Source organism: Schizosaccharomyces octosporus, assembly GCF_000150505.1.
Source record: "Schizosaccharomyces octosporus yFS286 unplaced genomic scaffold supercont6.1, whole genome shotgun sequence".
NCBI classification, from domain to species: Eukaryota; Fungi; Ascomycota; class Schizosaccharomycetes; order Schizosaccharomycetales; family Schizosaccharomycetaceae; genus Schizosaccharomyces; species Schizosaccharomyces octosporus.
In genome coordinates this window covers 190,311-213,124 of record NW_013185619.1, presented here as the reverse complement: position 1 = coordinate 213,124, position 22,814 = coordinate 190,311, and the positions used below count along the sequence as shown (strand labels likewise).

Below are 22,814 nucleotides of genomic sequence, written 5' to 3'. Positions count from 1 at the left end.
AGAGGTGGAAATTTGCCGACCTGATCATTGCTCCTTCGTTAATAAATTGGGATCTCTAAAATAAGTAGTTAATTTTTATTTAAATAAAAATAAAAAAAAACAAATACTTTTAAAATTTTAGACAGGAAGAACCCTGAGAAAACCATAACTGCATATGCTAACCTGCTTTCTGCACAAGAGGCAGTAAAGAGTAACTGTAGTATACTGTTAAAATATTCCTGAAGAAAGACACAAGAGTAGGATTTGTTTAATTTGGCCCGTTGATGGGATTGGGATTTTGAAACAAGTTAGAATGACAAGACATGTCAAAACGCATGAGATTAAAAATTAAAAATAAGAAAAGAAAGAAAAGAGAAATCAACCAATCATTCTTTTGCTAGACCAGCTATAGATTTACTTATACAACGACTATTGCTCACGAGCACGAACATTTCTTTCGAAATGTTCAGAGAAAGCTCCTTGAAGGACTTGGCGTAATTGATCATCAATGTCGACGCCGCTTTCCTTAAGAGCCAGAATTCGATCGATTTCTTCTTTTCGGTGTTGGTCGAGTAAAGGTTGTCCAGCAGCCTCATCCATTTCCTGAGGAGTTACGTATTGGGCATACTCTAGTTTCGTATCTTTTGGCATATTGCCATTATTAGGCTCCAAATCACTAAACGTGTATAGGTAGGAGGCCAGCTCGGGAAACTCTCCGTTTTCTTCAACGACTTGTGCGGCAATCAAGCCATCGTTGCTTTTAGCACAAGCATCCGCTTTGTATTTTTCGATCAAGTCCTGAGCAACTTCTATCTTTTCGCAAACAAACAAGGGTGTCTCTCCATCCTGATCCTTTACATTAGCATCTCCCCCATGCTTGACGAGGATTTCTAGTAAGTCGCGGTGACCTGGACAATTAGTATGCAAAGTCAAAAAAAATCATCTTACCATAAGATGCAGCTGCATGCATAGCTGTATATCCATTGTCATCGGCTTGATTTGGAGATACACCATTTTGTAAATGTTTCTATTGTGTAAGCAAGATTACTTCAGAAACAAATTCATTTTTGCAAAAACAAAGCACACTTCTTACCAACACAATTTCTACGTTGCCGTCAGAAGCAGCAATCCATATATTAGGGCTAATTGTCGCCATAGTGGTAATTGGTAAGTTTCGAAAGGATCGCTTCTATTGTTGGATACAATAATTACCAGTTTAAAGCACATTTCAATCATCATTTGACTACCTTGATGAATTAAAAAAATAAAATAAAAAGAACATTCTGTTCCGGGGATCAATATTTACCAAACAGTTCTTACGTTTGGCCGCTTCCAACATGAATTGGATTTCTTCCTTTCAGTCAAATATAACAAGATAAATATAATTCCTTATTGTAACAATTACTTCTTTTCAATTGTTTCATGTCTTACATTTCCCCATAACTGTATCATCTACCTTTTTCTTTCAGTTCTCTTCGCGGCGCATCCCGAGAAAAAAGATACTGTTCAATAATCCTCTAACTAAAACGCTAAAACACTTATCTAACTTCCAAAAACACAAGATTTCTCAATTATTTTCTTTTGTTTACATTTCAATTACCGCACTCTAACGATATGTTATGAGGAAATCAATTTCAACAGTCACACAAAATTTGGGTCAAGTCAATTTTCCACGAGTTTTAACAAGTTCTTTCAAACATCCTTCTTCACAACAAAACACGAAAAGGCAATTAAAATGTCTGCCTCCGAACTCGCTACCAGTTACGCTGCTCTCATTTTGGCCGACGAGGGAATTGAAATCACCGTATGTTTGACTAAGAAGTGAACCTTACCTCCAGTCATTCGGTGGAATCACTGTTGTATCGGATGCTGGAGGAAGCTTGTTCACTCGTTGAAATATGAGTAAGGAATGTACTAACAAATTATTAGTCCGACAAGCTTTTGTCTTTGACCAAGGCTGGTAATGTTGAAGTTGAACCCATCTGGGCTAGCATCTTCGCCAAGGCTCTTGAAGGCAAGGACCTCAAGGAACTTCTTTTGAACATTGGCTCTGGTGCTGCCGCTGCCCCTGTTGCTGGTGCTCCCGCTGCTGCTGCTGAAGCTCCTGCTGAGGAGAAGAAGGAGGAAGCCAAGGCTGAGGAAGAATCTGACGAAGACATGGGCTTCGGTTTGTTCGACTAAACCCCAAAAAATATACGATTTTTTAGTCTTGTATTAATTAAAGTACCTTCCTTCCATTTGATTTATTGCGTCTTAGTAGGTTTATCTGATTCTTGTATTCTGTTTTATTCGATTCATCGTATCCATGTTTAGTGTTTCATATCTTAAAACACTCACTGGAAATGGTTCATTACCTTCAAGTAGTTGTAAGTTTTAATTTCTTAATCTTTACAATGAACAGTTTATGTGAATCATTTATGTTTTATCATAGTTTCATTGTTTTGCGACAGATGACGGCTACTCAATCATTCACACACTTTGAATCACGAGATGAATGTACTCATATTATTAACCATACCATACACCAAGAAACTAGCTAGTAGCAGGTACCAGCTTAAATAAGAATTTTCAAGGATCCCAAAAGAGTTAAACGTAAATCCTAAAAATATTAAACAAACTTTTAAAAACTTTAGTACAAGATGCCATGACATAAAACGCTTCCCATGCAGATCGCGCATTACTCCCTAAAGAAATGCATATTTTAAGTTAAAAGAAGAGCATTTACACAACCATCCATTTCAGGATTGTTGGTAATTTGTGCATATTTACCCCAAACAACTTTACCACCGGAAGTTACCAATCCGAGTTCACTAACATTAACCTCGATAATGGTACCTTTGGTGAGAACACCCAATTGTGTGTATGTAGGGTTTTGGGGATTCTTCTTCACACCAATGATAGGTAGTTGCATGGTAACACCGAGCTCTTTGTGTGTAACATTGGCTTTCTTTTGACGAAGTGCCATAGGACGAATGAAACGCTCATACTTGACGGGACGACGGGTGAATCCATCACCGACAAAAGTAGCTTTTGTAATCATACGCTTCCAAGACTTATCCTTACTTTTACCAGTTTTGATAACCTTGAACATTTCGTCTTCAGGAACACCACGCACTTGGGGTAAAGGAACGGAGTATTTAGCAGCCTTTTCTTTACGTTTTTGCTTAACAGCACTAGAGAGCATCTTGGCTTGTGATTCCTGTTCACGATCAAGCAAATACGTAGGAACAGCACCGGGAGCAGGAGCCTCAGAACCGCGTTGAGTGGTATTACGCTCTTCATGTTCCTTCATACTAAACATTTTTGTTAGTTACTTTCCAATTGAAATCTCGATGATAGACTCATTCATGGACTAATTTGTCATCCACCATTCTAGGGGTATCCATCCATTCCTTGAGTCAAATTTAGTACATACGTCTTCTTCATCTGAATCTTTTCTTTACGTCTCTTGTTTTGATGAAGCTTAGCCTTAAGACCACGAACCTTTTGGGAGTAAAGGCTTGCATCGTGAGCTTCACGAGCTAATTTTTTACGACTAAAGATATGTGTTAAAATCGACAATTATACAGCCAGTCTCTTTATTTAAATATACCTTCTTTCTTCATGATCGAAACGACGACCATGCTTACGAATTGACTCCTCAATATATTCGTTTTGAGGCATGCTTCAATTTGGTTAAAGACAAGTTTGTCTCCACCGGTTTGCCTCCTACTGTTTCTAACATTGATTTAGCGAGAGTGTACGCAGTTACTTGCGGTATCGCTGTGTAGCGCTATAAGTGATTAACGCTTTTCTACATATCCGTAAACAGTTATGTACTAAACACAAAGGGAAATAGCTGTCTTTGGAAATTACGGCTGGTGGTGGAAACGGAAGAGAAAAACTCATAATATATCAAATTTCATTGATATTACTTATAAAAACAGAAGGATCGGAGTTCTTTTGTTTTGAAACAGTCAACAGATTCTTCTCGGCATAACTTGGACATTCTTTATATTACTCTGAACTGAAGGATTTGCATAGAATTTGTTTCATACTCTAGCAGGATAATTCATAAAAATATTTGGTAGAATGTCTTCGTTGGATGAATCGGCGGAATTGAGAAAACAGCGATTGCGCGAGTTGCGTAAAATTAGAGAATCACAGACAACTCAAGAAGCCCCAGATCCTGAAGAACAAGGGGAATTAATAAAGCATCGTAATTATGATCCTGAGGCACAGGCTCCTCGTATGGGATTTATTGAGCCCCCAAAAGCAGACGTTACGGTTGAAACTATTTCAAAGGATATCGAAAACGAAACGAAACGAAAAATTCAAGAACAAGAAAGTATACCTGAGGAAGAGTTAGACTTGACTACATTACGGCCCAAGAAGCCTACTTGGGATTTGGATAGAGACTTGAAAGAAAGGATGGCAGTCTTGGAACCCAAAAACCAAAATGCTCGTGCATATTATATTCGACAAACAATTGCTGATCGGGAGAAGAAAAAGCAACAGCAACAAGAACATACAGGTTGAAGAATTTGTTGTCTTGACATTGTTGTCCAATATTTGATATCTCCTTTTTTGATTTGTCTTCTAGTTCATTTCATTATGTTCATTTTATTTATGCTTCTATAAATAACGACCCATACAAAAGTTCATAACCTTCGATTGTCATTTTTTAGGCTTTTTTGTCGTAAGCATACTCAAAAGTAAGTTTTATTAATTCCAACCCATTGTCTCATGTGCAAACCATTAGAGAAGTAGAATATTCATTAGCCATTAAAACGTTTATGGATCATTGAGACCACAGAAGACAATAGAGGCACAATTGCAAACCATAAATAATGAGTTATCTAATCTAAAAGATCCGAAGGTAATTTGCTATAATCAACTTGATCTAGAATTCCAACCTTGTCTTCTCGGGTTATGGATATCCGCAACCTCAATTTAACTTGGGTATTTTTGGGTCCTTGAATTCGCATAGTCTGTGAAGTTTCCATTCCGGGATCCATACTTGTAGACCGAAGAGGTTGAAGTCGTAGTTTTTGTGATTTAGGAACGGCAACTTCAAGATGAACTTTTTCAACTTTCGATACTACGCTTTTATTCTTGAATCTTGCTTCTATGACGGCAGTCTTTGAAGCTTCATCTTTCGAAGGATACAACGACAATATCACATCGTGTTTATCGTATACTAGGAGAGGTTCATACTGTTTAGTCTGAGGAGTAGAGGCTGCCTGTGATAGATTTAAACCACTCATGTCCAACGAGGCAAAGCTATTGGCTAGAGTATTCGTTGCTGGTTCTGCTGCAGGTGCAGGGGTACTAAATAGTCCCAAAATATCGTCAACTTGGTTCTTTTTCGGTGCAGAAATTATATCTGCAAGATCATTAGCTGCAGTGGTATTAGCAGATGGAGTTTCATTGATAAGGGTTTCTGTCTGAGAAGGACCAGTTAAACCGATAAGATCCAAAAGGTCATTAGTTTCTTCGGTTTCCTTCAATGGTTTCTTAGGTGCATTCAGTTTTTGTTCAGCGTTTTGGTAAGGTGTGATTCGTGCTGGAGGTGAAGGTGCGGGTATGGATTGCATCACGGTTCTGTCTAAAGAAGGATCTTGAATAACATGCTGGTACTCAATAGAACGTTGCTGAACTTCAGTATTTCTATGCTTGCCATAAAATTCTATAAGCCTTTGTATCTTGGACAATGAAGAAGAAGACTGAAAACGAGTGCTCAGTTTAATCAAAGTATTAAGTCCATATTGAATAATGGTAGGTTGCAAGAAGTTTGTTCCTATCAACACCTCTTCCACTAGATCCAAAATGTCATCTTCAGATATGTTTGTTGGTAAAGTATCATCGTCAAAATTCATGGAAGGAGATAATAGATATTGACCATATTCACCAAGAACCCACAAAGAGGCGAGGATCAAAGCTTCTTGGGATATATCATCTTTCAGTGCAGCATAAAGTTTTAATGTCGCATACTCGTGGAGGTCTGGAGCACTAGCAATCAAACGAAGAAACGTTGATAAGGCAGACTCAGATAGGAAATTACCGGCACTTTTAAATACGCGTAAAAGAGTATCAAAATGCCAACGTTTGTTAGGGGCAAAAGCATTTGTAACCTCGGTTATATACTGAGCAGTTCTTGAGCGCATATCATCGGACACAGTATCCAAATATGTTAATAACTCACGAACCATAAATCTGACGTTGGATTCGTTGACTAGGAAAGTGGAAAGTTCCAAAGCGCGAGCTTGAATAGAAATGTCAACGTCGTAAAGACAAGATAGGATGGTAGAACGGTGACGCTGCACGGCATTCTCTTCTGTATTTACGACGCGCTTCAACATATTGAGGGCTACATATCGAGTATTGTTATCACGATTTCCTAGGAATTTAGCAAGGATGTTAACGCCCAAAACACGAAGGCTGCTGTCGGAATCGACATCTAGAATAGTACGGACTGCTTGATAGAGGATTGCATTTCCCGCATTTCGGGAAGAATCCGTGTTACTGCAAACTTGAGCCAATATATCACTGATGCGGTCATTGATGGAAGCATCGTGTTGTGCGAATATGGAAAGTATTTGGAGTATTTTAATTTGCAAGAAGGGATCCGAAACATTGCCGATATTAAGTTCAGATGAATATGTATTGGAAGAAAGCTGACGAAGACGGTGAATGAGAGCATCGGTATGTTCAGCGAAACGGGGAATAAGATTAGGATGAATTCTACATAATCCCATCACAAAGGAAATGTCGGACATCAATACACCATGGCTTTTGGAATGAAGAAGCTCTTCGGCGCTCAATAGATACGGATCAGCCAACTCTGGCTCCTTTTGTACTACACGCAAAGCACACAAAAGAGCTTTCTTGCTGACAAAGTTGTGTGAACTGGAGCAAAGCTTGGAAATGATGTTTGAAAGATCGCGAGCCAATTCAGGACTGGCAATGTTGCCAAACGCCGACAATGCAAGACTAACGACGAACTTGTTGGGCGATTGTAAGTCTTGTTGAAGGGAGTTTGTAAGCAAAGTTAAAACTTCTTGATTTTCATCTAGCAGTAACATAGCACCCAAGTATCCTAATCGTTTGTCCATGAATTGAGGACTTGAAAGCAATTTCAAACATTCGATTTGTCCAAAATGGGTGGGTTCTCCTAACAAATACAGAAACAATAATTTTGCAACATTTCTCCTCCGCATTCGCGTATCTGCTGATCCTTGGCGAATGTTTTTACGTATCTGCGCCGATTCTTTCCGAATTGCACTGTTTTCTTCAGCCGTCGTTTTCGACGCCCGGACTGCCTTAATAAACGTCTTTAGACTTGACATTTTTCAGCCCAATTTAATTCTATGTAATTCCAAAGATCACTACTCCCCTATGTTTTGGCAAACGACAGGTTTCACTCTTTCGCGTTTGTTGATTCGAAAGGATTCACAATTAACGTAGTTCGTTGGAGTATTTCTCTAGCGTAATGCTTACCAGTAGGGCCTCTGTTGTTGTGCATTGATACAACACTTTTATGAATTTTACTGTATGTTACCGCAGAAGAAATGACATAGAATTAAAAGTAAACAAAGGTTAAACAGGTAGGAAATTCAGCAATAATGAAACAAAGAGCATTCAAATTCATGTTTTTGCGTTCAATAGTAATTTTATAAAAAGAGATCAATAATTGAATGCAGTTGCTATATAGATGCTATAAGGGAAGCATAAGCAAAGTGATGATGCAGCATATGAGGGATTTCGTTTCCTATGGTTTTCTTTTGCGTGTCTACTTTGGTAAAATCTCGGTGATTCCTGCAATTGTAACTAAGAGTAATAGAGAATGAGCATAACATAGTTAAAAGAGATAACTAAAGGTAATCACAATGTGTTTTGCTGATTTGGTTGAACATTTCCATCTTGACACTCCAATCGGAGAATCGTACTGAAGGAGTTTATAAAGAAGAACTTTATATTTGGGAGTTCTATGAATGTATTCATGTCGTCCGTCCCTTGCATGTTTCATGTCTGTACGTCAACTTATTGAAGATTTGACTGTAAACGAAAATCAGAAAAACAACCTCTACATGATATAGTATAATAATACGGGCCAAAACAATTGTGGAACCGTGTAGACAAAAACAAGTCGTTGAGAGTAATGAGGATTTCATTTTGAATCAAATGATCAGTACCTTCAACCGAGGTGGTACGAGGCAAATTGTCAAATGGTTATTTGTTTGTAACAATGGGATGATTATAGCTCAGTACCGTTTGTGTCTTTAGTTCCTTTTTTCAATAATGGTTTCCTTGATAAAGCTATTTTCTCAATTCATTCTAAAGTAGGCATTGTTAATATTAAAGTTAAATTCTCCTTGAATTTGTATTCATTACCCCGTACCTTTTATTTTTAGTTCTTTGGCTCAAAGATTAAAGCACATACTCGATAAGTCTGTGATTTCTGAAACTTCATCTGGTATATATTGACGGCGTATATTATTTGACTCTTTATGTCAATTTTAAAAGTAAATGAAACAGATTGCGGAATTGAGCCCATATCGAACAAGTTTTCTTTTCTTCTGTTATAGATAGCTTCGAGAAGTTAGGCCATGGTAGAAAAAGTCAATCCTGAAGAGAAGCTCCTCGTTGTTTGTTCATGTCTTCCTTCTTATTCATCCAAGAGATGGAAATGAGTTGCACTGACCAATTCGATTACATTGAAGACAAACTACTTTTTCAGTTTATTAAACTTTCTAGAAAAAAAAAGTGAATTCAAACTCTTTTCCAAATACAAAAAGGGTGTACTTCTATTAGAAACAAAACGTAAACAGGTCTAGCCCATTACCGAATTTCTCACCATGGTCAGTCAAGAAGAAAATACAGATAAAAATAAGCAATAAGCAATAAGACGAACCCAAGTGAATAGAATTGACCAAAACAATGTATCTTGCTTTAGTATGAAAAAAGCGTGTCGCTGACACAGTTTAAAGTCACAAAGGTGACAGGTCCATTCAATTCGGTTTGTTTACGAATATGTAAATAAAGCTAAATAAATAAGAAGAAAGAAAGGAACCCATTTTCAAAAGAATCGGGTGGAGTTGTAGAGAAGGAATGGCAAAGAAAGAATTGAATAAAAGTCGTACGTCCGTCTGGTAATAATTCGACACAAGAAAAAACGTCTTTGAGATTGTATTGGCATGATGAATAACATAGATTGTAATTTGCATTAATTTTTTTTTAAATATAAGAACAATTTCTTTGTTATTGATTTTTTGCTCGACGTTCAATATGTATTTCCCTTGCCGACCTGATGGTTCAATGTCTAGAAACCGTAAACAATAATAATGAAATCTGGATCCACTATTAGTTACAACTACAAAACACGAAATTTGAAAATAGTCTATGAAACTACTTTCATAAGATTTCCTACAAATACAAGATTGTCTTTTGTATACTTTACTTTTCTGTCGCACTGTCGCAAACATATTATCATACTATACGCTTTCCTACTTGGTAACCGACACACAAACTGGACTCCTTTATCAAAGCCAAATACCAATGGAAACTTTTATTCTTACTTTCAAAAGTCATTCACCCTTTGCCAAGTATTAAAGAATCGACAAAGAACGAACTATCCAAATTCCCTCCATTACAAAACAAATCCTAAACAGCTTTTCAATTAACATAGCTATAAAACATTTATGTAACATGTACAGACAGATTAGCTCTTGTAGCTCAGTGGTAGAGCGCTTGCCTAGTAAGCAAGAGGCCCAGTGTTCGAGTCACTGCTGGAGCAATCTTTTTATCTACTGCTATACATACTATAGTAAGTACTGGCATCATACAGGTGCCCGTACTTTTTATTTTTGTCCAAGTCTCTGAAGAGCCTGAACTTGAGCTTGATTTGTCTTTTTATACAGACTTACCATGGACCAAAGAACTCATAGAACCCGGCGAGTGAGTGAGGTCGAACCCTACGCTTCTAGCTTGGTTTTCTCTACCTGGCTAGACCGCCCGCGTATATGATGAGAGAGCGATCGGTTACGACAATTGTTTAAATAGAAATATCTAAGCTAGCTAGTCTTTAAAGTAAAATTGACTACTCAAGAGCTGAATGAACAAAACGACTCGGTTAACGAATTTCGAATGGAAAAATAAACAAATCATCGATCTCCAACTTTATCAAGTAAGTATGACGTCAACGCGACAAACATTCAAATAGGCTGGTTTCCGCAACGCTCAACTTGACCTCTACCACACCTACTAGGAACAAAAGAAGCATAGAATTAACCAAGATGGTTTCTCATTTTTACGATTTTGCACCACTCGACAGAACTGGCAAGCCCTTTCCTTTTAGTGAACTTAAGGGAAAGGTTGTTTTGGTTGTCAATACCGCTAGCAAGTGTGGCTTTACTCCACAATTCCAAGGTTTGGAGTCTTTGTACCAAAAATTTAAGGACCGTGGTTTGATGGTTATTGGTTTCCCTTGCAATCAATTTGGCGGCCAAGAGCCTGGCAACAACGAAGGTATGGAAAATTTTTTTCGTGGTCTGGGGTTTTTTTTTTGAAACTGTAACCACTTTATTTGATTCATCAAAAGTATACAAAGGCTAACTAGTGGAATAACAGAGGTTGGTGAATTCTGCCAAAAGAACTATGGTGTCACTTTCCCCGTTTTATCAAAGATCAACGTCAATGGCGACAATGTTGATCCCGTCTATCAATACTTGAAGAGCGAAAAGAAGCAACTTGGTCTTGAGAGAATCAAATGGAACTTTGAGAAATTCCTTGTTAACCGCCAAGGTCAAGTCATTGAACGCTACTCTAGTATCAGCAAACCTGAACATATTGAAAACGATATCGAAAGTATCCTTTAGACAGTGTTCTTTTTAATTTTCGTATACACATACATACATATATATTCCTATTGACGACTTATGCAGTCCTGTTTTCTCATTGAATAGTCTGAGGATTGGCTTAATTTTTTATTTTTTTCTCTTCGGATGCGTTTCTTATAGAATGAAAAGAAAATGATAGTTTCTTGTATTTATTTCATTGACTCGTTTTGGTTTTTGGTTATTTTTTGTATAGGAAGAAAACCTTGGCTTGTTTGTTTCCCTTTCAAACACTGAAAATAAAACGCAACACTAAGTGTACCGTGATCGTAAATTGACCAACTGGGCTGGAGACATCGAGACTTTTATTTATTTATTCTTTCTTTATTTCTTTTCTTTCTTTTTTTTTGTTTCGTCCTCCTATTCAACTCTGTTGTCTTTGGGTGAAATCAAATTTCTCCTTCTTCCTGTTGAAGTATATATTCAATGTTTACAATGTCGCCAGCTCGAATCACGGCTTTGTCTACCGTACCCCAGTCGGTATGGAGATGGGAAACTGCAACTTTTGATTCTGAGCTGTCTATACCGCTAAATTCTGCTTGTACTTCTTTTTGATTGTGCAAGTACAGAACAATGGTCGGTGTAGACAAACTCATTTTTCGATAAAACCGAAGCGTTCTCATTCTCTGCTGGAATGCCAGAGTATTGTCACTGGTATCAACCATTGTAAAATAAAAAATCAATTTTGCTCAAACTTTTCTTTTTTTGTATAACCAATCTTCAAAATTTCTACGAATTTGTAACGAAAATTTTTCATCAGCTATTGACTTACCAAACGCCAAACTGAAATACTCAACTATGCAAAGTCTGTTCGTAAATATGCGTTTTTTATGTTTGAGGTAGTAGTGTATGTATCAGACCAGGTAGGAGAATTCCACCGATGATGAGATCCCAAACAAAACAAATAAATAGGTAGCCCTGTTGAGTGAATTTGAATCATCAATTATAGACGAGTAAATTTTATAATTCTAGTAATGACCTTTTTATTTATATTTTATATTTTATTTAATTTCAATGCAACCTTATATTTTTCTACTTTAGTAACCTTACGCTGATATACATTCCAATATGTAATTTTCAAATACATAGAGCTTGTATGGTTTGAAGAGTATTCTTCAAGCAAATGACTAAAAGTTTAGTTTTTTCTAATGTTCCTTTCTTTCCTTGCTTTAATACAATCCGTACTCCACAAATTTATCTATGTATAATTCTGGGTATGTTTATTTAAATATCATAGCATAAAAACTTTTTGCATGCAACGTACATAAAAGACAAGAGCACTTTTGTTCTAATCAAGATTTTACTCAGATGCAGCGGCTCTGTACCAAAGAATGCTCCTGTCGGCACCAGCAACCACAAATCCATTGTTGTACCAAGCAACGGCCCAGATGCCACCTTCAACTTCATTTTTTGTACTAATACATTCCATTGTATCCATATCCCAAACCTTGACACGACCTTCTATGTCAGCTGACAAAAGCAAATCTCCAACAGGATTGAATGCCAATGCAAAGATCCAGGCACCATGACCGCGAAGCTGACCTACTTGGTCTCCTGATACAACGTCGTAAACCGTAATCATCTTGGAGTCTCCCGCTGCAGCTAGCAGGGAGGAACCGGGCGAAAATGCTAGACTTCGTAATGGGAGCGTGTGACCTGACAAAGTATGGAACAATCGACCTGTTTCAGTGCTAATTAAAAATAGCTGTCCTGTTTGATGTCCAGAAGCTATAAATCTTCCATTTGGCGAGTAGGCCGTACACAAACCGAATTTTCCTTTGGTGTCCAAGTCGGCCACCTTGCTATTGCTATGTGTGTCCCATACGCAAACACGTCCATCAACAGTAGTAAAGGAAATAGTCTGTGCGTCTGGACTCACACAAGCAGCCCAGCATTCTCCTGGATGTTCTACAGAATCACCTAAACACGCCATAGTTAGTTACAGATAAACACGAATACAAGAACCTTACCTAGTGATCGAGAAGTATTCGTGCTTGGATCCCACAAGTACACGTCTTGTCCAAATCCACATGAAACGACTAACCGTTCCTCCAACGAGGCTGCCATATTGTGAATTCCAATTTTGTGAGGAGTGTCGATTTCTTCAACAAGTTCATGTTCTGCACTATCCACGTTCCATTGCTTAATTTTTGAATCTCCAGAACAAGACCACAGCCGTCCGGAAATGACACATAACGAATATATATCAGCTTCGTGAGCGTTCTCTTGAATATGGCTAACTAAATATTCTCTTCTCATAGCCGGCAAAAACTATCAGTTTAATATTATCTTTACTTAAATATAAAAAAATTCGTTTCTTGCTGCACAGAGTTACTATTATAGAAGAAGATGAAACAAATACGTGCACGTTGTGTAGCTCTGGACAAGCTTCATAGAAGTGATACTACATTGTTATTGATATGTAATATCGCCAGAACCCGGAAATTCATCTACATTACTAAAAAGAAAAGAAATAGAGAGGAACTATAGCAGAAAGTTGGCTAAAAAAAACACCTTTTTTTTACCAGCGGATTCCAATGGTTACTCAGGTGATCCTCTGCTGGATCTGGAAGAGAATAGACTATTTTCATGGTTATATTTAATGTACTAATAGACTTTGCTTCATTTTTTAGGTAGACATTCGTTCAGGCTGCATTGCATAATCTTGGAAGATTGGTCCTGCTTCTGAAACCCGCTTCATTATTCACCCAATTGTTCGACCAATTCGATGTTAAGAAAATGGTTTTAATAAGTTTACTACAAAACCATCATTCTGTCTCATTTATACATCGAATATTAATTAAGGTCGACAAATTCGTCACTGCTGTTCAGTCTTTTTTCTGACTATGTAAACTCACTTTAGTCAACTACGGACTCAGGAAACGAGATAAAAGAGAAATTATCTTTTTTTATTATATCAATCCTCTTTCTTACAGCCTTCTTTGGCAAGAACGTTTTTTCACAACCAATTCTTCAGCCATAACAATATCATATTAACCGTATATTTCAAACATGAGCGGATGGAACCATCCGTTAACACACCACTTTCTCAATTGATCAATTGAACCGAATTCGCTCAATTTTAAGTGATTTGAATTCATTTCTTTACAGGAATTACAAGGGCTGAGTAAGTTTTATACCTATCTACAAAGTTGTAAAGATAAAATCCCAAGATTTGGTTCTTATGCTGTTGTGAGATTGAAACTGTGTTTATAAACCAAAGTGAATGCAATTGTTATTTTGTAAAACAACTATTCTTTTCAGCTAGTAAAGAGGGTGGACACAAGAAGACGCACATGCAATCGGAGAGAACTATTTTGGCTAATGATCTTATTCAACATTTGTTATTTTTTTGTTAAAAGAATTAATACTTTCATTAACACAGTTTTATAGACCCTTTATAAAATTGACCTTCAAAAAGTCAATTACACATCAACAGACCGCTTTGTGCGCTTGGCTTCGTCATTTGTCTTTATTGACTTAATCAACTGAATTTCCCTGCTGCTGAATTGGAAATATGGATACGGAAAAAAAGGGAGACTTGGACCTTCGAGTCTTTTCCTTCAATTGCTGGGGATTGCGATTTGTGTCAAAATATCGTACTGAACGTTTGAAGGAAATTGGTAAGAAGCTCGCTAATTCTGATTACGACATTGTGCTTCTACAGGAAGTATGGTCCATCCATGACTTTAATGAAATTCGCACTCAAGTAAGTGGGAACCTTGTTTATTCGAGATTTTTTCACAGTGCTGCTATGGGAGCTGGCCTTGCTATGTTTTCCCGATTTCCCATTATTGAATCTGCTATGTGTAAATATCCTCTCAATGGCCGTCCACAAGCCTTTTGGCGAGGTGACTGGTACGTTGGCAAAGGTGTAGCAACCGCTAGTTTGCAGCATCCTTCTGGAAAAACTATATCGCTATTCAACACTCATTTACATGCCCCCTATGGAAAAGGTCCAGATACATATTTGTGCCATCGACTTTTTCAGGCATGGTTTATTTCCAAATTGCTTCGCTCGGCAGTCCAGCGGGGTCATATTGTAATTGCTGCTGGTGATTTTAACATTCAACCTTTAAGTGTACCTCATGAAATTATCACTTCCTATGGTTTAGTCCAAGACGCTTGGCTCACGGTACATCCAGAACAAGCAACGCATCCCCCTAATCGCTATGCCATGTCAGATCAAGAGTTAGTAGACATTGCTGGTGCTACATGTGATTCTCGTCTCAACAGCTGGCGTGAAAATATTTCCTCAAAGGATATGGATGACTTTGTCGCTAAGCGTCTGGATTACGTCTTTCATTCACCTAGTACGAGTACAGCTACTCGATCTAAAGTTGTCTTTACTGACCGCATCCCTCGATTGGGCTGTAGTTATTCAGACCATTTTGGCATTGAAATGGATTTAAGGATCCTTGAACAACCTTTAGTACCTGCAGAAACCCGTGTGCGTCACACAATTATTGATGACACCCTTGGTATCACATATCAATATATGGCAAGGGAAAGATTGCATATGCGTCTCCGTATAGCAGAGCTCTTAATATCTATTCCTATAATTATCGGTGTGCATGTTGCAATGGTATGGTGCGATCCTGCATGGTTGAAGGTGATCATACTTTTCTTTACATTAGTTATCGCTGTTGCGGCTGCCGTAAATGGTTTTTGCATCGGTCTTCTATTTGGAAGATGGGAATTCAATGGTCTTTTGGAATTTGCCGCTGAGTTAAGAGAGCAAAAATTATTGTGCAAAGAGTACTATATAGGCCATTCTTTGTCTTAAGGGGATTGGATATCGTGACCTTTTTGTATCAGCTAGGTTTCAATTGATGAATATTGTGAATGATTTCTTTGTTTCCATTTAATTTACTAGTTTTCTGTTTCTTTTCTTTTTTTTCTGTTTATAGTGCGCTTTATTGATACTTGCGTAGTGTTCTGTCTTTAGCAAATACTACTACTCTATTTTATATAATCTTTTATAATGATATGATCCTACATTTTGTTATTCAAATGCTTTTTTCCTGCCCGTAAATGAACGAAAATAAATATATAACGATGAATGATCATTAAGGGGAGACTACGCATTTTGGCGACTCTATAGGTTTCTTATTCTAAATATCTTCCATCATGTCCTGTAACAAATTCTCCAATAAATCGGCCGGATGAGGAATCCATAAAATTTCTGAATTTGTGAAATCTCTCTTCATTTCAATGATATGATGATCGAAGAATTCTGTGAGCTGTGAACGGAAGTTGAGCTCATTACTACACAGAAACTCAGAACTGCATTTTTGGTAAAACACTTTATACTCAATCCCGACCTTTTCGCTAGGCCGTACAGCAGTAGAGTCACCAAAATCAACAAGACGTTCCAGTTGATGGATAAGTAGAAGCTTGAAGATTTCTCTGGAATTAGCAGGCAGAGAATACAAAACATGCTTAATAGCCTTCTCTTTATTGGAAACGTTTGCACGTCCAATACCAAGAGAATTCTCATATGTGGTTTCATTGAAATAACGAGCAAACGTAGTGGCATCATGCATAACGAAGTTGAACAATGATTCAAGTGAAGAATCCCATAGCAAAGGGAAGTTGACATGATCGACAGAGGCAAAAAAGTAAACATTAGGAGAAGCCGCGATATTTGCTAACGCTGACTGAAATCGCTCATCCACCAAGTCCTCGCCGTCTATGTTGTGGACCATAATTATTACTTTATCAAAGGCTCTTTCATTAGAGTCTAATACGGCAAGGGCCTGCTGCAACATATCGGGAACAGAGGCAGTCGAGGGAACAACTTCTAAAAACTCAAGAAAAGCGGATAGTACGGATTTCAATTGTAAATGTGGAAAGTAACCTTTAATGACAAAGACCGGAAACCCATGAAATTTTTGTTCAATGAAAGTAGAAAGAAAGTGTTCTTTTGATCCAAACCCATAAAACAATAAATTGTACCCAAACATAGCCTCGCAATACCATTGCTGAAAGTTCCGAGATTGAAAATGAACTAAAGTTTGAGTGAAGCGATCGTTTTCCAGAACTGTTTTCTGGATAGTTTCCAAATACAACTGATTGTCAACCAGAGGAAGCTGGGATAACGTATTACTCGATGTCTTTCTCTGCGAAAACTTGTCAAAGTACTCGTCAAACCCGGGGCCATGATCGATTTCTTCCTTCATAGAAAAAGAGTCATTGTCATGTTCTTCTTCTTCTTCAAGGGCTTCCAAACCACGTAACTTTCGGCTTTCGTCGGTTTCACCTTCTGAAATCGAAGAGCTTGGTTGAAAGGAAGCTAGGTTAATACGATCCGCTGACGGCGACGAAAGCAAATCAAACACCTTTCCATCAGTTTCCTCATTGAATCTATGATTTAATATTTTCTCCTTTGATGGCGAAGACACGTTAAACGAAGGTGACCGGGGAACACGCGACCGAAATCGAGGTGTCTCTAATAAAGCATCAGAAGCTGCATTGTCATCAACCTCATTAAGGAAATGTTGTTGAAGTTCCAAACGTCCACGTCTCCGTTTTGCCGAACGCTCTTTTGTATTCACTCCTTTAGCTTGTTGTAAAACGCGATGGCCAGGCGTCCTAGGGGTCACAGGGTTGGAAGGAACCTGCCAGAAAGCATCTGAAGAGCTTTTCTTTGGTGTAGACGGGATGTTTTCGGTCATTTCATCTACCCATAGCTCATTGCTGCCAAAGAAACCTGTTTTGTCGTATTCAAGTACCTCAGGCTCCTTTGTTGAGTACTGTACCATAGACAAAACTCATATAACGTGTATGTTATTTTTCGATATTATGTATACTGAGTTGCAACGTTTCTTTTCTGTTTACATAAACAAAAAACCCATTTTCGAATTGTCTGAGTGTTTTAAAGATGTAAAAATATTTAGATAATTGTTTTTTAATTTCTATAAAATGATCATTTCAAACTGTACATTTCAGCATTCTTCGTTGAAGCGTATGCATTTCTAATCCTATACAGCAAGGTGAACTGAACTTGCGACTTTTGCAAACCAAACCATTCAGGACCAAGGATCAAGAAACTTTCGTTTCTCTTGTTTTTTATTTTCTTTTATTTCAGCATCCCATGAAAAGACACTGTTCACTAGCATGTACAGTAATTTTCAGGTAGCGAACATAACCTGCCATTTGATCTTTATTTTGTTAAAATCGGATATTAAATAGTATATTTAACAGTGCATATCAACAACTGGCCGGTTGGCCGAGCGGTCTATGGCGTAGCACTCAAGTGAAGAACTTGGACTGTTCAAGTCTTGCTATATCGAAAGATGCGAGGGTTCGAATCCCTCACCGGTCATACATTTTTATTTTTTTAACTCTGGCTTATTGCTGAATGCTAAAGGTCGGAAACTTCACAATTAGTGAGAGAAAAGAAAAGAAAAATTGAAAGAATCATGAATTCAATATACTATTTGTGGATTTGCAATGCGTGTGTCTACATGACATGCAAGCAATCGTGAAAAAGTACTCAATTCTTATTAACTGGAAGTCTATGTACAGTAGAGGTGTGTAGAACCACATAGAAAGGTACTAGCACCTTTTTGAAATGGAATAATATCTCGGTAATCCAACAATAACAATAACAATGTGTCGTCTACCTGGAAAACAGAATTCATACAAGGCTACGATTGTCGTCTCGTTTGCATCAGCTTTCACCCTATGGATATGGTAGATAAACTTGCAGTGGTGCTGCCAAAAAACAACATAAATTTACATCAACAGAACCTGCTTTGGTGACTAGGACAAACAGTTAGTTTGTCTCTCGTTTTGGTTGTTAGGTTTCAGGCTCCATGTCATCTTCATCCGATGGTTGTTGAACTAGGAATTCGTCGCCTTCATTCGCAAAAGCGTAATCTGTATTTTCAGAGACTACAATTTTGGACCAAGCGCTTGGTTCTACAGTGACATAGTCACCATTCTGCAAAGTTCCAATTTTCATTGCATTGTCATCATTCACTTTCAAGATAGCTCGCAACTCTTCTACGGCCGTCTTGAGTGTCTCATTGTTTGCAAGTTCCACAAAAATCGATGTTTTTTCGCGCTTAAACTTAACAAGCACCTATCATCAAGATTTTATTAGCTTACCATGCAAAAAACAACTTGTATTACCATTTTCTACTTGTTCTTTCTTTATATTACCAACAAAACCGTTTAAAACAGTGAACTGAAGCAATTCCCTACTTCATCTAATAGCGCATGAAGACTTACGGACGAACTCACACGTGTAGAAATGGCAATGATGAGAAATCATCAGGAAAAGCGAATTGAATTTATACCAATGAATAATTATAATAAAAAGAATAAAAAATAAAGAAAAGATAACCTGAAAAAACTAAATCACAACTCTCGTCCTTCTGATGGAATTTCAAGTTTCGTCGCTTTATTTACTGAATAGCGACGTCTAAGACATCTTATTAAATCGTGTGTTACAGTCTATCCTTATTTCGGTTCGTTCAGTTACGGAACTTAGTGGCACCTCAGTAAACGAAAAGAAAACAGTCACAAAGTTTCGTGTCTTGGGAATTCGAGGAAGAGCAAGTTTGACTCACGACAAAACAATGGCTAAGATTCTCAAGCCAGGAAAGGTAATGAATTTGTGTTGAATTCTTGAAAAGCGTATTAACAATGCATTTTAGGTTGCTCTTATCACCAGAGGTCGCTTTGCCGGTAAGAAGATTGTTATTCTTCAAACCATCGACCAAGGCACCAAGGCCCACCCCTTCGGACATGCTGTCGTTGCTGGTGTTGAGCGCTACCCTTTGAAGGTCACCAAGTCTATGGGTGCCAAGCGCATTGCCAAGCGTTCTCGTGTGAAGCCTTTTATCAGAGTTGTTAACTACAACCACTTGATGCCCACTCGTTATGCTCTCGAGCTTGACAACCTTAAGAACCTTGTCAGCGCTGAGACTTTCAAGGAGCCTTCCCAACGCTCTGCCGCCAAGAAGGTCATCAAGAAGACTTTTGAAGAGAAGTACCAAACTGGCAAGTCCGCTTGGTTCTTTACTCCTTTGAGATTCTAATTTTGAGGTAGTGTTTGGAAAAATATGAATCTTAAAATCCTAAATGTTAAACTTGCGAATTTTCGTAGGCCATTGCCAATTTCGTAGATGTATATTTATGTGCTTGTTAAAAATTCAGTAATTTTTTCAATCGGAAGTGCTGCTGTTGTTTTTATTTATAAGGTCAGCAAAACAATGAGACCTGTTTTACATTCGATCAAAACGAGCGTAATTTCAAGGATAACTAAAACACGTCCTCGTCTAAAAGTGCTCTATGTTACGATGTTTATTCGAGAATGCTACTCCACACAATTACAATTCATTACTAGATTCTCAATACAATGGAAATATGCCAAATAGACAAAATACAGCAACACTATGGATCACCAACCATGGATCCCATTTTATTTTACTTACAAATTAAAGGAAATATTTTATTGAGCCCAATCGGAAGTTTGAGCAGCAGCACCAGTGGTGTTCCACTCACCAGTTCCTTCCCAAGTGTTCTCACCAACTTGACCAGCAGTGGCAGCAGCAAGAACAGTGGGGTCAACAGCACCAGCAGCACTGTCGTTAACATCAAACTCGGCAGCAGCAGCGGCTTCTTCAACTTGGGCTTCCTCAGAAGCAATGGCAGCAGCCTTCTTGGCCTCCTCTTCACGCTCAACCTCTTCGGGATCACGGTAGAAGTAAAGATCAGGCATGACTTCCCAAGGGGTGTTGCGAGAAAGGGTACCACGAAGACGAAGAACTTCACGAGCCAACAAGTACCAAGCCAAACCAATGGACTTACGACCCTTGTTGTTGGTAGGGATAGCAACATCAATGTGATTCAAGCAAGAGTCAGTGTCAGCAAGGGCAATGACGGGAATGTTGACGAAAGAAGCCTCTCTGATGGCTTGGGCATCAGCACGAGGATCAGTGACAATAATCAAACGGGGTTCGCGGTAAGTACGAGTGATATAGTTGGTGAAGTTACCAGGGGTGAAACGGCCAGCAATGGCAGTAGCTCCGGTATGGGCAGCGAACTTGAGAACAGCACGGTGACCATAAGCACGGGTAGAGACGACGCAAACATCGGCAGGGTTTTCAACAGTAGCGATGATACGAGCGGCCAAAACCAACTTCTCCCAAGTCTTACCAACATTGATGATGTGGACACCATCGTTACGGCGCTTCCAGACATAGGGATCCATACGGACCTCTAAGTTCTTGGAGCCAATATGGCTGCTAGCAGCGAGGAGCTGCTTGATGTCCTCATCCTGTTATATTAGATTAATATTTTTGACATGAAACGTGAGCTTTGCTTCATTTACTTACAGTAGCATTCAGTATAGAAGGGCGTCCGGACTGTGCCATTGCTAAAGATGGAGAAATGCTATATCCAACACACAATTTCAAAAGAAATTGCACACCAAAAATGTGACTGCCTTTCCACCCGTTACATATAGTGGTAGGGTTCGGTAAGTTACATAGTGCGCGCTAAAGCATATTATCTTAAAGGGTCATTTGGCAGTACAGGGCGACAGAAGGGAAGGAGGAAAGGAGTATGGGAGTGTATCTATAGGGGAGAAGAATCAGAGGATGAAAAGTGTGCAGAAGCGATGGCTTTTAAATGAAGACAAGCGGTAACGACAAACAAAATAAACAAAAAAGAAACAGTGCAGAAAGGATAACCAAGACAAAAAAGAGACAGGTTTTGTTTTCTGTACAATTGTTGATAGGAAAGAGTATGGCAGCTAGGAAACAGGAGCGGCAAAGATGCCTTCCAAATTATACAGGTAACTAAGTCTCCTGCTTTAGTAGATGCAACGTCTCAGAGTATATTTTTTGTAAAACGTCTCTGCGAGGCAACAAGGTAGGAAACACCACATGAATTTGGGGCTCACGTTCAATAGCAATTCCCATATAGTAACAAACATCGAATTTTCGAAAGGCTTCATGAATAAATATTTCTCGAATAGAGTCTAAAGGAATCAATTTAGAGGAAGACTTCCAAGGAACGATGGAATGACAATTGGTTTGGATTCCTAAATCGCGCACAACAAGTAAAGATTCATCTTCTGATGTTAGTTTTCAATTGCTATAGTAATAAAGGAATTTTTTCCGAACCCGGTACTTTTACAAAACGTCCCATTGCTTAAAGAATGAAGGAATTGACGCAACTCGGGTCATAGAAAATGAAGTACTTACGGTTTACGCCGCTAATAATTTGGAAAAGGGAGGAAAGAAAAATAGCGCCAGAAATCCACAATAATAGACTCGGTGCCGGTTCAAAGGCAAGTAGCGCGACGCCAACACTGAATGATAGAAAGCATATCGCAAACATTTGGGTGCCGTATCCTTTGCTTGTGTGGACGATAAATTCAGTGGCACCCGGATACCTTTTAACGGTAAGCATGGTATGAATCAAATGGCCGTAGCAGCCAAGCAAGAGCTTTTCTGTTTGTTTGTTGTGAAATAGAGTATGGAGTCATGATGGCCAAGAGGAGTAATGTTTGAGTATGGTCTCGGAAACATCCGCGGCTCTTCCGGATTTGTTTGTAAACACAGCCAAAGTAAACAAAAAATAAAATAAAATAAAACCAGGCGAAACGTAAAGCAAAGCAATGCAATTCATTTCAGTCGTGTGATCTTTATTATTTTTCTTTTCTCTCGTTCATTATTGCATTTATTCAGTAAATACTGTAATGTTATAGTTTGACTCTTGCTGACCATACAAATCGCCATTAACGAAATATCTAGTAATAAGAAATGTTCCCATAATCACAGACAGCAATTGACAAATGTTTCTATTTAACAACAACGTGAGATATCCACAGTTTGGTTACCTACAGGACACAGTAAAGAGATATCATATATCGATCATGTTTTTCCAGCCAAATAATCCAGCAACTGGGTAAAAGGAACTAAAGCACTTTAACAAGTGTCA

At 38.2% G+C, this 22,814-nt stretch overlaps 14 protein-coding genes and 2 non-coding genes across 16 annotated transcripts; 7 read left to right on the top strand and 9 right to left on the bottom strand.

The window, feature by feature from the left end:
• Window positions 1-408: 408 nt before the first annotated feature.
• On the bottom strand, window positions 409-1,135 carry SOCG_02722 (uncharacterized protein; the record flags this gene model as incomplete). Its single annotated transcript, XM_013161213.1, has 3 exons — window positions 409-887; window positions 928-1,006; window positions 1,073-1,135. The coding sequence occupies 3 exons, from the start codon at window positions 1,133-1,135 to the stop codon at window positions 409-411; spliced, it is 621 nt and encodes a 206-aa protein (XP_013016667.1).
• Window positions 1,136-1,632: 497 nt separating this feature from the next.
• On the top strand, window positions 1,633-2,216 carry SOCG_02721 (60S acidic ribosomal protein Rpp1-3). The gene is made up of 2 exons (XM_013161212.1): window positions 1,633-1,783; window positions 1,909-2,216. Exons 1-2 carry the CDS (start codon window positions 1,715-1,717, stop codon window positions 2,158-2,160), a joined length of 321 nt encoding a protein of 106 aa, XP_013016666.1. The 5' UTR covers window positions 1,633-1,714; the 3' UTR covers window positions 2,161-2,216.
• Window positions 2,217-2,398: 182 nt separating this feature from the next.
• Window positions 2,399-3,673, bottom strand: SOCG_02720 (ribosome biogenesis protein N). Its single transcript, XM_013161211.1, has 3 exons — window positions 3,572-3,673; window positions 3,395-3,514; window positions 2,399-3,272 (listed from the first exon to the last, which is right to left on the bottom strand). The coding sequence occupies exons 1-3, from the start codon at window positions 3,640-3,642 to the stop codon at window positions 2,681-2,683; spliced, it is 783 nt and encodes a 260-aa protein (XP_013016665.1). The 5' UTR covers window positions 3,643-3,673; the 3' UTR covers window positions 2,399-2,680.
• A 125-nt stretch (window positions 3,674-3,798) lies between these two features.
• SOCG_02719 (complexed with Cdc5 protein Cwf18) lies at window positions 3,799-4,663 on the top strand. Its single transcript, XM_013161210.1, has one exon. It carries the CDS (start codon window positions 4,051-4,053, stop codon window positions 4,495-4,497), a length of 447 nt encoding a protein of 148 aa, XP_013016664.1. The 5' UTR covers window positions 3,799-4,050; the 3' UTR covers window positions 4,498-4,663.
• Window positions 3,812-7,422, bottom strand: SOCG_02718 (AP-1 adaptor complex gamma subunit Apl4). The gene has a single exon (XM_013161209.1). It carries the CDS (start codon window positions 7,305-7,307, stop codon window positions 4,818-4,820), a length of 2,490 nt encoding a protein of 829 aa, XP_013016663.1. The 5' UTR covers window positions 7,308-7,422; the 3' UTR covers window positions 3,812-4,817.
• Window positions 7,423-9,682: 2,260 nt separating this feature from the next.
• On the top strand, window positions 9,683-9,754 carry SOCG_16091. The gene has a single exon. It is a non-coding gene; the product is annotated as a tRNA-Thr (tRNA).
• Window positions 9,755-10,161: 407 nt separating this feature from the next.
• SOCG_02717 (glutathione peroxidase Gpx1) lies at window positions 10,162-11,633 on the top strand. Its single transcript, XM_013161208.1, has 2 exons — window positions 10,162-10,485; window positions 10,588-11,633. Exons 1-2 carry the CDS (start codon window positions 10,254-10,256, stop codon window positions 10,833-10,835), a joined length of 480 nt encoding a protein of 159 aa, XP_013016662.1. The 5' UTR covers window positions 10,162-10,253; the 3' UTR covers window positions 10,836-11,633.
• On the bottom strand, window positions 10,470-11,838 carry SOCG_04949 (uncharacterized protein). The gene has a single exon (XM_013162385.1). It carries the CDS (start codon window positions 11,516-11,518, stop codon window positions 11,243-11,245), a length of 276 nt encoding a protein of 91 aa, XP_013017839.1. The 5' UTR covers window positions 11,519-11,838; the 3' UTR covers window positions 10,470-11,242.
• A 105-nt stretch (window positions 11,839-11,943) lies between these two features.
• Window positions 11,944-13,210, bottom strand: SOCG_02716 (ski complex subunit Rec14). Its single transcript, XM_013161207.1, has 2 exons — window positions 12,824-13,210; window positions 11,944-12,773 (listed from the first exon to the last, which is right to left on the bottom strand). Exons 1-2 carry the CDS (start codon window positions 13,110-13,112, stop codon window positions 12,154-12,156), a joined length of 909 nt encoding a protein of 302 aa, XP_013016661.1. The 5' UTR covers window positions 13,113-13,210; the 3' UTR covers window positions 11,944-12,153.
• A 564-nt stretch (window positions 13,211-13,774) lies between these two features.
• On the top strand, window positions 13,775-15,821 carry SOCG_02715 (inositol phosphosphingolipid phospholipase C). Its single transcript, XM_013161206.1, has 2 exons — window positions 13,775-13,980; window positions 14,247-15,821. Exon 2 carries the CDS (start codon window positions 14,371-14,373, stop codon window positions 15,637-15,639), a length of 1,269 nt encoding a protein of 422 aa, XP_013016660.1. The 5' UTR covers window positions 13,775-13,980; window positions 14,247-14,370; the 3' UTR covers window positions 15,640-15,821.
• SOCG_02714 (origin recognition complex subunit Orc2) lies at window positions 15,800-17,611 on the bottom strand. Its single transcript, XM_013161205.1, has one exon. It carries the CDS (start codon window positions 17,528-17,530, stop codon window positions 15,968-15,970), a length of 1,563 nt encoding a protein of 520 aa, XP_013016659.1. The 5' UTR covers window positions 17,531-17,611; the 3' UTR covers window positions 15,800-15,967.
• Window positions 17,612-18,074: 463 nt separating this feature from the next.
• On the top strand, window positions 18,075-18,180 carry SOCG_16090. The gene has a single exon. It is a non-coding gene; the product is annotated as a tRNA-Leu (tRNA).
• A 68-nt stretch (window positions 18,181-18,248) lies between these two features.
• Window positions 18,249-19,220, bottom strand: SOCG_02713 (uncharacterized protein). The gene is made up of 2 exons (XM_013161204.1): window positions 18,993-19,220; window positions 18,249-18,942 (listed from the first exon to the last, which is right to left on the bottom strand). The coding sequence occupies exons 1-2, from the start codon at window positions 18,993-18,995 to the stop codon at window positions 18,658-18,660; spliced, it is 288 nt and encodes a 95-aa protein (XP_013016658.1). The 5' UTR covers window positions 18,996-19,220; the 3' UTR covers window positions 18,249-18,657.
• A 131-nt stretch (window positions 19,221-19,351) lies between these two features.
• Window positions 19,352-20,011, top strand: SOCG_02712 (60S ribosomal protein L27). Its single transcript, XM_013161203.1, has 2 exons — window positions 19,352-19,468; window positions 19,520-20,011. The coding sequence occupies exons 1-2, from the start codon at window positions 19,442-19,444 to the stop codon at window positions 19,901-19,903; spliced, it is 411 nt and encodes a 136-aa protein (XP_013016657.1). The 5' UTR covers window positions 19,352-19,441; the 3' UTR covers window positions 19,904-20,011.
• A 237-nt stretch (window positions 20,012-20,248) lies between these two features.
• SOCG_02711 (40S ribosomal protein S0A) lies at window positions 20,249-21,249 on the bottom strand. Its single transcript, XM_013161202.1, has 2 exons — window positions 21,203-21,249; window positions 20,249-21,144 (listed from the first exon to the last, which is right to left on the bottom strand). Exons 1-2 carry the CDS (start codon window positions 21,239-21,241, stop codon window positions 20,317-20,319), a joined length of 867 nt encoding a protein of 288 aa, XP_013016656.1. The 5' UTR covers window positions 21,242-21,249; the 3' UTR covers window positions 20,249-20,316.
• Window positions 21,250-21,667: 418 nt separating this feature from the next.
• SOCG_02710 (pig-H) lies at window positions 21,668-22,283 on the bottom strand (the record flags this gene model as incomplete). The annotated part of the gene is made up of 2 exons (XM_013161201.1): window positions 21,668-21,942; window positions 22,076-22,283. 2 exons carry the CDS (start codon window positions 22,281-22,283, stop codon window positions 21,668-21,670), a joined length of 483 nt encoding a protein of 160 aa, XP_013016655.1.
• Window positions 22,284-22,814: the final 531 nt, after the last annotated feature.

Coding starts and splice junctions, on each gene's coding strand:
- SOCG_02718 (XM_013161209.1), bottom strand. CDS start 7,307: ATGTCAAGTCTAAAGACGTTTATTAAGGCAGTCCGGGCGTCGAAAACG.
- SOCG_02721 (XM_013161212.1), top strand. CDS start 1,715: ATGTCTGCCTCCGAACTCGCTACCAGTTACGCTGCTCTCATTTTGGCC. Junction 1,784..1,908: donor ACGAGGGAATTGAAATCACC/GTATGTTTGACT, acceptor ACAAATTATTAG/TCCGACAAGCTTTTGTCTTT.
- SOCG_02715 (XM_013161206.1), top strand. CDS start 14,371: ATGGATACGGAAAAAAAGGGAGACTTGGACCTTCGAGTCTTTTCCTTC.
- SOCG_04949 (XM_013162385.1), bottom strand. CDS start 11,518: ATGGTTGATACCAGTGACAATACTCTGGCATTCCAGCAGAGAATGAGA.
- SOCG_02717 (XM_013161208.1), top strand. CDS start 10,254: ATGGTTTCTCATTTTTACGATTTTGCACCACTCGACAGAACTGGCAAG. Junction 10,486..10,587: donor AGAGCCTGGCAACAACGAAG/GTATGGAAAATT, acceptor GTGGAATAACAG/AGGTTGGTGAATTCTGCCAA.
- SOCG_02711 (XM_013161202.1), bottom strand. CDS start 21,241: ATGGCACAGTCCGGACGCCCTTCTATACTGAATGCTACT. Junction 21,145..21,202: donor CTTCTATACTGAATGCTACT/GTAAGTAAATGA, acceptor CTAATATAACAG/GATGAGGACATCAAGCAGCT.
- SOCG_02720 (XM_013161211.1), bottom strand. CDS start 3,642: ATGCCTCAAAACGAATATATTGAGGAGTCAATTCGTAAGCATGGTCGT. Junction 3,515..3,571: donor TTCGATCATGAAGAAAGAAG/GTATATTTAAAT, acceptor ACATATCTTTAG/TCGTAAAAAATTAGCTCGTG. Junction 3,273..3,394: donor AAGATTCAGATGAAGAAGAC/GTATGTACTAAA, acceptor AAAAATGTTTAG/TATGAAGGAACATGAAGAGC.
- SOCG_02719 (XM_013161210.1), top strand. CDS start 4,051: ATGTCTTCGTTGGATGAATCGGCGGAATTGAGAAAACAGCGATTGCGC.
- SOCG_02716 (XM_013161207.1), bottom strand. CDS start 13,112: ATGAGAAGAGAATATTTAGTTAGCCATATTCAAGAGAACGCTCACGAA. Junction 12,774..12,823: donor GAATACTTCTCGATCACTAG/GTAAGGTTCTTG, acceptor TGGCGTGTTTAG/GTGATTCTGTAGAACATCCA.
- SOCG_02714 (XM_013161205.1), bottom strand. CDS start 17,530: ATGACCGAAAACATCCCGTCTACACCAAAGAAAAGCTCTTCAGATGCT.
- SOCG_02712 (XM_013161203.1), top strand. CDS start 19,442: ATGGCTAAGATTCTCAAGCCAGGAAAG. Junction 19,469..19,519: donor AGATTCTCAAGCCAGGAAAG/GTAATGAATTTG, acceptor AATGCATTTTAG/GTTGCTCTTATCACCAGAGG.